At 33.2% G+C, this 14,615-nt stretch overlaps 4 protein-coding genes across 4 annotated transcripts; 3 read left to right on the top strand and 1 right to left on the bottom strand.

Annotated features, from left to right (window-relative positions):
- Nucleotides 1-210: 210 nt before the first annotated feature.
- On the top strand, nucleotides 211-4,482 carry LOC139876910 (uncharacterized). The gene is made up of 3 exons (XM_071864311.1): nucleotides 211-1,224; nucleotides 1,700-1,744; nucleotides 2,577-4,482. Exons 1-3 carry the CDS (start codon nucleotides 277-279, stop codon nucleotides 3,678-3,680), a joined length of 2,097 nt encoding a protein of 698 aa, XP_071720412.1. The 5' UTR covers nucleotides 211-276; the 3' UTR covers nucleotides 3,681-4,482.
- On the top strand, nucleotides 3,913-4,739 carry LOC139874852 (receptor-like protein kinase HERK 1). Its single transcript, XM_071862248.1, has 2 exons — nucleotides 3,913-4,542; nucleotides 4,695-4,739. Exons 1-2 carry the CDS (start codon nucleotides 3,913-3,915, stop codon nucleotides 4,737-4,739), a joined length of 675 nt encoding a protein of 224 aa, XP_071718349.1.
- Nucleotides 4,740-4,877: 138 nt separating this feature from the next.
- On the top strand, nucleotides 4,878-7,565 carry LOC139874851 (uncharacterized). The gene is made up of 6 exons (XM_071862247.1): nucleotides 4,878-5,057; nucleotides 5,183-5,289; nucleotides 5,651-6,011; nucleotides 6,104-6,275; nucleotides 6,346-6,448; nucleotides 7,163-7,565. Exons 1-6 carry the CDS (start codon nucleotides 4,890-4,892, stop codon nucleotides 7,563-7,565), a joined length of 1,314 nt encoding a protein of 437 aa, XP_071718348.1. The 5' UTR covers nucleotides 4,878-4,889.
- A 954-nt stretch (nucleotides 7,566-8,519) lies between these two features.
- On the bottom strand, nucleotides 8,520-13,817 carry LOC139876506 (uncharacterized). Its single transcript, XM_071863833.1, has 16 exons — nucleotides 13,605-13,817; nucleotides 12,615-12,727; nucleotides 12,423-12,524; nucleotides 12,292-12,327; nucleotides 12,045-12,152; nucleotides 11,831-11,914; nucleotides 11,610-11,728; nucleotides 11,223-11,324; nucleotides 10,679-10,795; nucleotides 10,527-10,592; nucleotides 10,365-10,431; nucleotides 9,930-9,983; nucleotides 9,643-9,732; nucleotides 9,449-9,475; nucleotides 9,286-9,312; nucleotides 8,520-8,897 (listed from the first exon to the last, which is right to left on the bottom strand). Exons 2-16 carry the CDS (start codon nucleotides 12,684-12,686, stop codon nucleotides 8,766-8,768), a joined length of 1,203 nt encoding a protein of 400 aa, XP_071719934.1. The 5' UTR covers nucleotides 12,687-12,727; nucleotides 13,605-13,817; the 3' UTR covers nucleotides 8,520-8,765.
- Nucleotides 13,818-14,615: the final 798 nt, after the last annotated feature.

Raw genomic sequence — 14,615 nt, 5'->3', positions numbered from 1 at the left:
TTATCCTTACATTTTAATCATACAATATTAACACATGTTAAAAGATCTCTCAACGAGTGGTTTCACACCATCTTTATTAAAGTAAAACTTTATAAATCTACATACAAATAATTAGGATTAAATACAGAGCAAAGACAAAAGTAAAGATGCAAGTTGTCTATATAATCACATATCATTGATTAATATTTGTATGTATGGTTATAGCAATCAGTATCCTCCTTTTCCCCCTTTCATTCTTCACTTCAGCTGGTTATTGTGATAAACAACATAGACATCATGTCTTCATCTTCTGAAGATACAGGCCGAATGGACATGAAAGAATATTTCGAGTTTTTAGAGCTACCACTTGAAGATATAGAATTAGCCACCAACAACTTCTCTGATGGAAATCAAATTACAGAATCACATATTTCTTCCAGGTCTTCTTCAAAGTTTTACAAAGGTCAACTCGAGAAATCATCAGGAGAAACGATCAATATCGTTGTACAGAGAAGTCCGCAACCCGCCCGGGTGATCAACGAGGTGTACATGTCTAGATATAAGCATAAAAACATACTTTCAACGTATAAAATGTCAGAGACGGATGATTGGGAACTGCTAATCGTAAACAAGGACGAAGCTAGCGAAAGGCTAGATAGACATTTAAGTGGGTCAACACTCACTTGGATCCAAAGATTAAAGATATGTGTTGGTGTTGCAGATGCTTTGAGTTACCTTCATTTTGATGCAGAAGTCAATCATACTGTCATACACTGTGACATAAACAGCTCTAATATTTTACTAGATCGCAACTGGGAACCTAAATTAAAAGGTTTTCAGTTTGCGGTTAGAACTAAAAAACATCATCTTCAACTTATTAGTAAATATAACGGTGCGTTACAATATATGGATCCGGCGTATGAGAAAACCAAAGGTTTGACTCATAAGTCAGATGTGTTTTCTTTTGGTGTTGTGATGTTTGAAGTTTTGTTTGGGAGGGATGCATGTATTTCTATAACGGATGAAGATAATTGGTATTTTGTTCGTTTGGCGAAACTTCATTATGAAAAGAAGACACTCGATGAGATGATAGATCCTGATCTTCGTAAACAAATGAATTTGGAATCGTTCAATGTATTCACGGAGACAGCATATTATTGCTTGAAGGAACAACGATCGCAACGCCTAAATATGACTCAAACTCTCAGAAGACTTGAGAAAGCGTTGGAACTTCAAAGCATACATGTAAGATCCAGCAAATTTTTACTTTTTTTTTTTTTTTTTTTAACGACGGTTAGGAATTACTGGCGGGTGATATCGGAACTCTCCCACCCGATCATTTCTCTGGTACAAACCATTACAATCCTACTGGATCTCAGTGGGAAACCCCCGACGAATCCATACGAGCATCATGTGTGGTAAAACCTCTCTGGTAAGGCTCAAACGCATAGACGTCCGAAATCTCCGAGGCCCATGAAATGGACGGTAACCATAAGGGAAGTATTTTTTGTAGTGCTTGGGAGTCGAGCCTCTCAACTCCGTTATGAAAAGTCATGTCATCACACATGAACCACTTGCAGTTTGCAAATTTTTAGTTATCTTTAATTCACTTTATTATCTTTACTTAATCTAAACTGTTACTGCATAATATTCAACTTAAATACCCCTAAATTAATTATTATTTTGTCATTATAATTTTTCATTTATATTTATATTGAAGGAACATTCAACTGCTGTAGTTCAAGGTAGATCTCCCTGCTGGAAGGTAATTAATTTCTTTGTGATTATGATTGAAGTTATTGTGGTAGATAGATAGGCGTTATCTCAATTATCTCTGCATGTGTTGTTGACCCAGCCTTATATTTATATTTTATATATTTGAGTATAAAGGTATATAGAAGGGGGATGATTCTCACACACTGTTTTTTTGATCCTCACACACCCTTTTACCCTATTATTAGGGAGGAGTTCAAGTAAATTGGTGTGTGAGGATCAAAAAACAGTGTGTGAGAATCATCCCTAGATAGAAGGTTTTCCCGGCCAAATTATTTTATGTTTAATTTTGATCTCAATCGAGATTCATATTCATTTGTGATTTTACTTACTGAAGTGTAAAAATCTTTCAATTTTAAAAGTTCTCATACCTTTTTTTTCCATTTGAACTTTTTGAATATATATACTAAGTTTCTCGATCTTTTCAAATCTTGAAGCTTTGCTGTGACATTAAAAGCTTGGTGTATGTCTCTCTATGTGTGGCCTATTATTTCATGTGGTTGAGGTTCAAGTTTTACTTGTTGAAAAATATAAGATTTGGTAGTCTTTTTTTATTTTTAGGGTTTTAATTGAATGTTTATTCATCTTAAAATTTGTCTAATTAAGATTGTTTGTAATTCATTATTATCCATAATTAAAGAACTATATTGGGCCTAGTTTTACGTGTTATCAAGTAGTATGAGTTTCTGGTGTTGATGTGACAGAACCAGGTCAAAATTTCCGGTGTTATTTGTGTGAGCATAAGTCATGCTCTTGATAGAAAATATACTATTCATCATGTAGTATAGTGTTTAACTCAACTTTTTTTACACATAATCTTGCAGGGAAGAAATTTGGATCACTTGAAATTTCGATTGAGTGATATTGAGTTAGCAACCAATAAATTCTCCAAAACACACTGTATCGGGTCTGGGGGTTACGGTATGGTGTACAAAGCAAAACTCGACCATTATGATGATATAAATTCACCGTTAATTGAAGGAAAGAATATAGATGAAATTCCTAAGAAAAATAGCTATGTCGCTATTAAACGCATATTTAGTAGAGTAGATGGACAAGGAGAACAAGGGTTCTTTGCAGAAATTGAAATGCTTAGTAATTGTAAGCATCGAAACATTGTCTCTCTTCTTGGCTTTTGTGACGAAGGACCTGAGATGATTCTTGTTTATGAGTTTTGTCCTAATGGAAGCCTTGATGAGTATTTTGGGAACACTGACAACGTTACGAATCTTACATGGGCTCAACGTATACAAATAAGCATTGACATTGCTCAAGGATTAAAATATTTACACACAAGTACAGAGTGCAGGAAAACTATTATACATCGTGATATAAAGAGCGCTAACATTTTGTTGGATGAGAATTGGGTGGCAAAGATCGCAGATTTTGGGCTCTCCAGGTTACACCATGCATGTCAACAAGGTAGCACACTCGTTACCAACAATATTGCCGGTACAGATTTATACTTAGATCCAGAGTATTTGAGTACCGGTAAGTTGAAAACAAAATCTGATATTTATTCTCTTGGAGTAGTTCTGTTTGAAATCATGTGTGGAAAGTTGGCATATGATAAAAGTTATAATGAAAAGGGGCTCCCATCGGTGGCACGACAATGCTTCATTGGCGGAACGATAAAGAATTTGGTCGATCCGGAAATAAAAGAAGCCGATGAAAACATTTTCATGCTAAATGGAGGAGTTAATCAAGATTCTTTGGAAACATTTTCAAAAATCGCATATCAGTGTGTAGCAGAAACTCAATCTGAGCGTCCAACAATGGATGTCATCATCCAAGAACTTGAGAAAGCATTAAATTTTCAAGCAAGTAACTTTTTTATTATTTTTGTTATTGCTAAAATAGTAAAGTTGACTGATTTTGATCACGCTTTTACAGAAAAACGGCAAAGACAACCTCCATATGTCACTTAAAGCTTTGAAATCGGGCACACAAGACTTCAGTGATTCAAATTGCATTGGAGAAGGAAGATTATGGAAGCTATATCTAGGAGAAGTTCCAAATGTTAATGGGCGTACGACCATTATTGCGAAGAGGTGGGGTAGCAAGTCACATCAAGGACATCATCAGTTTCTGACAGAACTTGAAATTCTTTTCAAGTATAGGCACAAAAATATCATTGGTCTTGCAGGATATTGTAATGAAATGGATGAGAAAATCATTGTTTATGAGCATGCACAAAATGGCAGACTTGATAAGCATTTGGATGATCCTACTCTTACATGGACAAAACGCCTAAAGATATGCATCAATATTGCTAATGGATTGGAATTTCTTCATGAAGGTGGTGTAGAGAAAGAACGAATGAAGCATAGTGACATTAAAAGTAGTTGCATTCTACTTGATGGTGATTGGAACGCTAAAATTACAAATTTAGAGTTGTGCCGCAAAGAATTGGAATTTGAGACTATGGAACATGCTAGTGATAATGGCTCACTGGGATATGTTGACCCATTATACCAAAAACAGGGCTTCTTAACACATTGGTCTGATATATATTCATTCGGCATAGTTTTATTGGAGATGTTGTGCGGAAGATTGGCGTGGGGAGAGGGATGTGGGGATCATTCTCAATCTCTTGGCCCTTTGGCTCAAAGACACTACGCAAAACACGAGAATCTTGAGGAGTTGGTGTTTCATGGTATAAAGGATCAAATAGTACCAGAATCACTCCGTACATTTCAAAAGATTGCCATTCAATGCTTAGATGACGTTCTATGTCCATTAAACTCATCAAGGTTAATTAGAAGACTTAAGAAGGCACTGGAATTTCAAGTAAGTTTTCACATTCTATTTAACTACCAATAGATGCAGTGGTGTCCCGTGACACCACTATAGAATTTTTTAAAAAAATATTCTTTAAATTGTATATGATACCATTAAATTTAACTATATGATCTCATATATTTTAAGCTTTATGGTTTTAGGGAGATAAACAACCACTAAAGTATCTTTCAAATATAATTAAATAAAAAAAATCAAGACCCCCTTTGAGTTTTGATAGTACATTCATACCCAAACTTTTAATTATGTCCGTTTCGATTTTTTTATTAATTCCAATCATATATAAAGGAGGATCATGAAATATGGAGGAACTACACTAATAAAAAGAAATATTACAGATGTCGGAAACACCTGATATCTACACTAATAAAAAGAAGGAGGAACTGCCTGAAGACTACAAAGAAATATTACAGATGTCGGAAACACCTGATATCTACACTAATAAAAAGGAGGAGGAACTGCCTGACATCCTCATTAAAGGAGTCCTCCTTCAAGAAGGCAAACTGGTAATTAGCTTCTTTTTTTTTTTTTTTTTTTTTAATAGAAATTGAACGCAAAAGTCATACATGCATTTCAGTACTATACAGTTTAGAGTAGATTATGCTAGCTAATTTGTTTTGTTGTATAACAGTGGTTAGCTTTGAACAATAATGGTGAAAAGAATGAAACGATATCAGCAAAATTATTTTCATATGAGAATCGGAAGACGTATAAGAGAAGATATATTCAAAAATCAAGGTTCGACTCTCTTCTTTCTATACACGCGTGAATAAAAACTAAATTATATTTATTTTAAAATTGGAAAAATTTGGATGCATAGTTGACGATTATTAGAAGAGTTGTGAGAGATCAGATAATAAGTCACAAGATTCTCTCAAGTAAGATTTAACAGAATTATCGCGTGACCGTTTTTAACCCTTTTCCCTGATCATCCCCATCCCAAGATATGCTTATGTTGGGTTACTAGAGAGAATATAAAGTTGAACACACCATAATTATATCTTTTTTAGTTCTCTCACTAATGTTAAAAACACTATATAACTTGATTTATAAGTGGAAAGTGCCTATCACTAGACTTTTTATCTTCTATGTTATACAGATTTAAAACAGTGGTTAAGATGCTTGATATTTCAAATCTGAATATCCAAATCAAGATAAAAACTCAATTTTTATCTCCAAATGTGATTTATGGCGCGTATCTCGTCTTCAAATTTTGTGATCCACCAAGAATTTCAAGTCAACTAAGGTATGTGAACTTGAAGTACAAAATGGAGGGTAAATCGTTACATGCATATTTCGCAACACGGACGGACGATGAGTGGATGATGATAGAATTGTGCCGATTCTTAAACTACAAGAAAGATATCGATTTTGAGGTTCTAATAGAGAGCCTTTCGCGATACTATTGTGGAAATAGCGCAATTTATGTTGAAGGCATTGAATTTCGAGTTATTGACAATGTAAGTTTTAAAATATTCTTTGCTTATATTCCATATGAGTGATAGTGAATTCATAACATTTTAATAAATTTTATGTTGTTACAATTAAACAGGTGAAACCTGAAGAAATTGAGAGGATCAAGGAAGTTCATCAAGTCTTGGATCAAGAGCAACAATCCCCTGCATCTTTCCTTGATGTAAAATATAAGTCTGAAAATGAGGAAAACACTAAAAAGGTTCCTACTATTATTCAAAATATATTTGTGTATTTAAGAAGATTAACATGTATGTTCATTGTTTATCATTTTTGAAATAAAATTTTCTGAACATTTTGATGAACAGATACTTTGTGTAGACGAAGTGAATGTAAAGAAACATCTCATGCTTCCTGCAAAGGAAATTTTGTACAATTATCCTAATGAGACGGTTTATCGATTGAAAGCCACAGGCGAATCAAGGTTTGTGTTTTGATCAAATTTTGTTTCGTCTTCTCATTTTCAATGTTTAACTTCTTTTTATGCAAATATTTGGAACTTGCTTATGATAAAGTAGATTTAATTATACAAGACATTAAGACATGGAAGTAAATGGATGATTAATAAGATTTGGTTCTTGTTGTGTTGTTCATAGGTTTCAACGGATTATTCAGTTCAAAATGTTCGGTTTTCATATTTTGAGAGCACTGAACCAAAACCAAATTCAACTTCATAAATCAAAACCACAACGAATACTGAATTTGAATTCGACACGGTTTCGGTCAAACCAAAAAAGAAAATTATGATTTAGCCAAAATAAATATAAAAATCGGTTTGAATACCACTATAAAGTTGGTTTATGGTCTATTTAAATTAATAGTTTAAGTTAATATTAGTTGAATTTGGTTTCCAATTTACCAAATTCAGAATACAAAAATTTAAACTGAATTCAAATTTGTAAACTGAACCGATCGAATTTAAATTTAGTTTGGTTTTTCTGCGCATTACGAAATTCAGAAAATAAAACCGTAACAGAATACAAATTTGCAAAGTGAACCGTAAACTAAATTCAAACGTGGTATGGTTTTTACGGTTTTCTTTCGGTTCGGTTTTGAATTAAACCATTTTAAACACGAATATTGAACATCATCTTGTATGTGGTTATTTAAATATGTTTTGTTGTATTCTTGTGTGCAGATTTCAAGAGGTAATTGAGATTCTACCACAACAGGTATTCGGTATCAATTCCAAGATTCAAAGGAACTTGTTGTCTAGAGATACAAAATATATGTGTTATCTTGTGTTCAAGATTTCAGAAAAATGTCATGGGCTGCATTGTCCGGTGAAAGTACGAAATCTACTAGACCCAAAAAAGAAAGAGACCAGAATAATCTATTTTCGATCCCCAAGCCCAAGTAATGTACATAAGATCATTCGTGTTCCGAAACAAAGAGAAGATGGGCGGATGGAGGTTAATGTGTGGGAATTCAATTCAAATGAAGTCAAAAACGATCTTGTTCATGTAAATTTGAAATTGATAAGTTATGAAGGAACTATGTACGGCCTTATGGTATGTGGCCTCGAGTTTAGGCCAATATAAGAATTCAATAACAAAAGGTGTTATCTCCAAGTTATGTATTCCTAATTAATACATAGTAATCAATAACATTAATTTGAGGGAAGAAAAAAAAAAAAAAAAGTTACTCTCTTTTACTTTTTTGTAAGATTTTTTTTCTAATGTCTTGAATACTTTATATTTATTATTTGTTAAAATAAGCACTCACACACAAATAATGCTACCAAAACAGTTTAGTAATTAAGGAGGACCTATAACGTCATAAGAAGATTCAAGTTTAACCTAAACTAACAGCATATCTTATGCTGGTCAGAGAAAATGTTGAAAACGGTCACGAGATAACTCTATTAAGTTGTCTATTAAGTTGTCTACATGTGTTTAGTGTTAAGATTAGAACAAAGAAAAAAAGGAAGTTGGTCAAAGACATCTCACGGGTTGCGAGATTCAACTTCCGTACGCGAGAATGAATGGAGTTTTGGGGAAACATCTCGCAGATCACATGTAAAATCCTTGTGTCATTTTTTATTTATTTATTATATTGGTTGATTATCTGTTTTCTGTTGATGGGTTTGTGATTGTAATCAATCACATCTTGTTTGGGATTCGTAATTTCTAACACCAAGCAATAAGAGCCCTGAAGAGAAAAACTTTTATCTATACAGTCCCTTGTATCTGTTGAACTTATGTTCAAGATTAACATGTCTCGTTAATGTGGCTGTGGATGTACGTAAGATTGTAGACCAAACATTGCGTAAACACTTGACCTTTATCTTCTTGTTTTCGTAATTTGCTCATATGCATAAACCTGTTTCCGACATTGGTCAACATTTCCTGGGTGGTATACAATTGTTCCTATCATCATATTCGATATTTCCCTTTAAATCAATCGTTTATTTGTCTGAAAATGAGATAAAGGTGGTATATATAGCTTAAAAGATTGAAGGATTATGCAAAATTTGTAAAAGTGTAAATAAGCAGTAATAAAATATATATGATTATAAAATAAAAAACGATAAATGTAACACACCTTTAGACATGCAAATGGCTGAAGAAAGAGTCATCTGATATTCAAACAATGAGATGATGATGATGATGATGATAATGATGATGATGATGATGATGTAAAATGGGCTTCTTAACGTCAATCATTTTAACAAATTGGTTTCAAGTAAATAAAAATATTGTATGCTAAGGTTGTTATATAATGTGACAAAACTAAGTACACTAATTTAAAAACCCTAAGTTTGTCTTTGTTTTCTCTTGTAGAAAGGATCCAACCCAGTTTGCATCCTCTTTCACCGCCTTTTCCCATCGTTCTTTAAATACTTGAAGCTCAATCGTCGATTGCCTTCTTGTCTGCCATTAACAAAGCAAAAGATTAATAGAAACCCGAGTATATTATCCACATGAAAAAATATGGAGTCGATTCATTTAAGACCCCGTAAAGACTTAAGAATAAGGTTGTCAAAATCGCTACTCAGGAGTACTCAGTCGTGATTTTTTAGGAACTACTTGACAACTCGGGGGAGTACTCAGATGTTGACCAAGTTTGACTTTCACCGACCGACTGAGTTTTGATCGAGTTTCCAAGTAATCACGAGTTTTGACCGTTTTCCGAGTAATCCCGAGTTTTAGCCAATTTGACCGTCTTTGACCAAGTTTGACCAATTTTGACCGAGTTTCACTCCTTGGTTCTCAGATTTTATAGGGATCATAAATGAAATTAAAGAACTTAGGGGCTCACCTCGGCTCGCACATCAACAACATGCTTCTGAAGAACACGAGACAATAAAACCATTAGTATAAAAAGCAAATAAAACAACAAAGATGAAATATGATCTATTGAGAAGTAGTTAAACCGAAAGAGAAACATTTCATTTCAAAGATAATTGGAAAACAGATGATACCTTTAGCAGTTCGGCAGTATTAGAGGTCTGTGGAAAAATAATAACTAAATTAACTAACTGATTGAATAAGACGAAAGTAAATTAACAGTTCAGGGTTCAGCTGCATACCAAAAGGGAGGTAATTGAGAGTATATAAAATAAAAAATATAAATATAAATTAAATATAAAATTAAAAACAAATTAACATGGACAACCTTTTTAGCAGAAGCACCGCCTAAAGTGTGTATTCCCTGGTGGACAATAAATTCGCTATCAACAACTCCCACCTTCTTCGATCGGTCCCCCTTAAAAACGGATAAATCGGTCAATTAAGTTGAGAATCAGTATATAAAAAAATTCAGGTAATGAAAAGCGAATTAATAGTAGAGTATGTATAATTTGATGATTTTAATAAAAACTGCTGATACACGATTAAGTTCTTCGATTGGTCCAAAACAAGATTAAACAATCCGAAAACAAATTAGTAAAGATAAATACTAACCTGTGCACAATAGCCGAGTTTCATATCCATTCCCCATCCATGAACAAGGTCATTCTGAAAGTAAACACAAGTATGCAAGCCCTCTAAATTTGTAACCATTATATAAACAAAATTAAAAAACCAACGATATCAAATCCAGTATAGACTACATGATGTACGCGGATCTTAAACAAAACATGTGTTAATAATAATTAATTCATGTGTAAAGAAAACTAGCGACACTATTATATTCATCCATCATAGTGAAAACGGGATGGATAAGGTTTTCCATGTTCAGGCTACTCGGGGAAGGGGGTATTTTACTCAGATATACGCGGCCTAACCGGATTATCCCGTGATCGTTTCCGACCCTTTCGCTAGCCAACCCGAAAACGGGTTAGCCTGTGACGGTTTACGACCCCAAACGGGTAAACGGATAAGGTTTTACAAATATACCTGAATAAGATGCCAGGCACAATGCCACGCAGCTCGGGAGAAAACCGGAGCCATTCCTTCTACAAAACTGTAAAATTTCAAGAGCCATTTAATAGCATTATTAAAATAAAAAATTCAATCCAAAAAAACAATCTTATAGACATGAACTGCTAGATATAGTACCCGGAACATGGTGGGCCCTCACTGTCATCTGAACATTTCACACTGCCTCTGCTGTCGTAAACTCTCCTATATAAGAAATTTACGCATAAGCAACCAAAATACATAATTAAAAAGTTAAAATTGCAAAACTTGCTAACGCTTGGTCTATTCACCTATGAAACTTTTTTGTTCTCTTGCGTATTGTGATCCGATGATGTATATTGGTTGAATTTGGATCTAAAGCTGGCTGTGATATCTCCAACCCCTCTTCTTTAACAATATTCAAGTACCTTTAAGTATGAATAACTATCAGCTTAGTCTATAAACAATGCTGTAAAATTCGGCCGAGTCGGCCAACACGTCAGTTTGAGGACTAGTCCTTCCCGACTCACCCAAAAACGCCTTAAAAGTCGGTCAACCATAAAAAGTCGGGTCAAAGTCGGGGTGAGTCAGTGCTGAGTCGGTAAAAGTCAAAGTTATATCAAAAACTTTATTACTTTTTAAAATTAGATTTTGTGCCATTTATCTATGTTTGAAATATTTGTGTTTTATGTTTGATATATTTATTGTGTTTAAATTATTATTAACTGAAAGTCAACGTTAGTCAACACCCGACTTGTCCCCGACTCGACCAATTCGTATAAGAGATAACATGTAAACAACAAACAAGAACAGAAGAAGACAAAGATGATGTCACAAAGTCAATGGTCAACCTACCTTTTGGGATTAAAATGTTGCACTCCAAGGTCTTCGTCCCACAGGAATATATAATCATAGATGGAAACTGCAGCAGGATGAAGAAATCGTTTTGCAAACCACCTAACAAATGTTATTAAATAGGTAGTTAGACAGTCATTAACAACAACTAATACAATAAACGTAGTCATTTATGTCGGATTTTATATTTCTATATAAACTTCTATGATAGTTCTTTTTCACCAACTCATTACAAAAGGAAAGGTTTTTTAGTTGAAAATTTTCAGATAGAGATGGTAATATGAGCGGGTCACAGTGTGACATGTCAGCTGCCCTATGCAATTTAAATTTGCCATTTTTTGTATTTTGTTAACATTTAATTATTTATATTGTCAACGATGGCCTTACCACTTTGTTTGGTTCTGAGCTACGATATGTATGACCTTGTTATTCCATTCAAGATCCCGCCAGCCATCGACCTTTCCGTCGTAATGGAATAAGATAACTGTAAAATTATCTTTAAGAAACTGAAAAGGATAATTTTAGACCAACATAATTAACATTTCTAACACACCACGATATATAAAACAGGAAATCATTGAAAATAAAACGCCAATCAATCGTTGTACCTTTTGAACAATGGTATTAACGTTGCGCTTTTGTTGGAGACCCACTGGAACTGCTAGCAAATTATGTGTACTAGAAACATCATCCTTTAAACACAACAATTAATAAATTAAACAAACCGATAACCAAGCATACGAAACAATGTATTAAAGACGGAAAAAAGATAGCTTTCGTAAATATTGCTAACAAAAGGTATGAAAAAAGATTGTGTCAAACCTTTGATTTTATACTACTTGACCATAAAGGCTTTAATTCTAAGTCGGAATTCGGTTCAATAATACCACGAGGTAAACCGTTCAAACTTGTGGAGGATATTGCATATTCCTGGAGATTTGCACGAAAATCACAATAGTCTCATCGAATAACATAAACTAAGTTGCAACCGAAATAAGATAAAGATAGTAGTAACAATGAATAAATGATAAATATTTCAACAGGATTTAATTGTCTTCTTAAAATCTACCTTCGATGTGTAGAGTGGATCCCATCTTGAGTCAAGCTGATGAAACAAATTAAAAATAAAAATTCATACAAGTGAACTTGAAAAAGATTGAAACTTTTGCAGGCTCTCCTTAAATCAATTGCATTGTTTACCTCAGTTTGCAGATACTGATAATTTGTAGTTCTATACACGATATACAGCATTATGATAGAAGCAGCTCCCATTAATGGTTTCATTTTGATTCCATAACGCCCCTGCGTGTATAGAATAAACAAAATTAGGATTCCTTAAACATTAAACTAGAACATACTTAGTTTAAGAATGTAATTAGAGACGGGTACAACCATATAAAATTCCCAATCAAAATGGAGTTGTCTTTTCTTCAGTATATTTCGCCATAATTTAGCTTCTCCCATCAACACCTTGTGTTTTTATGCATTTTCATATTAAATTGTAGCTGTTAAAATGAAAAAAAAAAAAAAAAAAAAAAAAAAAAATCATATCAATAACTCAAAAAGAAACAAACAAGCCAATACAAAATGAATATATATAAGATTATTGATCCACCATGATTTCAATACAAATTCACACATAAAAAGGTAAATTAATTTGTACTATAGTAGAAGCCAATTTGTGTTAATGTTGTAGCCATAACATTAAATAACTCATTAAAAATTTAAGTAAAGAAGCCTCTGGTATCAATAAAGCTTTCAAATTGATATCCTTAGTCCATAGTAAGATAAGCAAACAAAATATTAAAAATAAAATTTATATTGTTTTTTCTAAAAGTGATATAATTTATCATTAGGCATTCTTAAATTAATTAAATTTAAGTAACCTATAAATAACTAAAATAGAAACTTTGTGATTTGTACCCTGATCTTGTGAAAATATGTAAAATGCAGCAAACACTCTGTGTGTGTGTGTGTGTGAGAGACAGAGAGAGAGAGAGAGACATACATTCACTATATGATCATTCATTCATGTGCATATCAATAATATAATAATATAAATATATATATTACTATAAACTACTCCATAAAATTGTGTAAAATACATGATCTAGAATGAAGACACCAAAACACAGGCACACATGTAGAAATAAATAATAAATAAATTACATATATATTCTTCAATTATATAATAAGACCACTTCCAGAAAACAAGTATCTTGGTTTCTTAACAACAAAAGCAATGTAAACACACCTAATAGATTCCATTTTTAATCGCATAAATAAATAAATAAATAGATCTAAAATCGACGGCTGAGATTAATAATCAATAAATTTATAATCGGAGATAAAAATTAATAAAAAGGGATAGAAAGTAGTGACCTGAGAGATTGAATGAAGGATGAAACAGCAGGAGGAGATAGTGAAGATTGTTCCGGCGAGGTCCGAGTAGAATCCGGCGAGAGTGAGTGACTGAGTGAGTGTGATTTATTTATCTTTATTTTTATTTTATTTTATTTGATTATTGAATGAAATGGGATTTTATGTTTTAGATAAAAGGGTTAATACAGAACCAATACGGAGGAGTATTGGGTTTGAGAGTGGGTGTTTTCTCGGGTTTTTAAGTTTGAGTGAGAGAGATGTAATTGTAGAGTGAAGCGTCGAGAATTACCACGTTTTTTAAAGTAGATTAAATTATGCAGTCAATCTTAAAAAAATAATAAAAATAAAAATTACTCCATATTATGTTTATATTTATTATTATTATTATATTTATATTTATATTTATATTTATATTTATTGTTATATATTTAACCCGTTTATATTAGTTTTTTAACGTAGGGTGTTTGGTTTTACAGTCACTTTTTTATGTTGTGCATTCTACATAACCGGACCAAATTAATTCAGTTTAGTTCTGTATCGAGTCTTAAGTTGCAAAAAAAAGTCAAATTGAGGACGGAGGATCGGATAATATATTATCGGTTCAGTTTAATTCGGTATGATACGGTTCGGTTATTTTTGAAGTTTTTTTGGGGTTAGTTCGGTTCGATCCGCACCAAAGACCGAAAATCCATAAAACAATGTACCAAGAAAAAGCTCGGTTCGGGATCAGTAAGATCTGGTACGGTCTTCAGAATTTTTCGGTTTTTTTCGTACCATGTATACCCTGAACTCACTTTCAAATTTACAACTATATTTATATTTAATTAGGGATGGCAAAACAACCTGTGCGCGATGGGGAAACCCGAAACCCGATATTTTTGGGCCGGGTACGGGCCGGTAAATGGGTCTAGGGTCGGGTATGGGGATAGTATTTAATTTTTTCGAGGATCCGAGTCCGGGTATGGTTTTAGACACAAACCCGATTACCCGACCCGTATACCCGAAAAAGAT

This window comes from Rutidosis leptorrhynchoides, chromosome 11 (genome assembly GCF_046630445.1).
Source record: "Rutidosis leptorrhynchoides isolate AG116_Rl617_1_P2 chromosome 11, CSIRO_AGI_Rlap_v1, whole genome shotgun sequence".
NCBI lineage: Eukaryota > Viridiplantae > Streptophyta > Magnoliopsida > Asterales > Asteraceae > Rutidosis > Rutidosis leptorrhynchoides.
The sequence above is the reverse complement of the archived record's forward strand: the minus strand, read 5'-3'. Positions and strand labels throughout refer to the sequence as shown.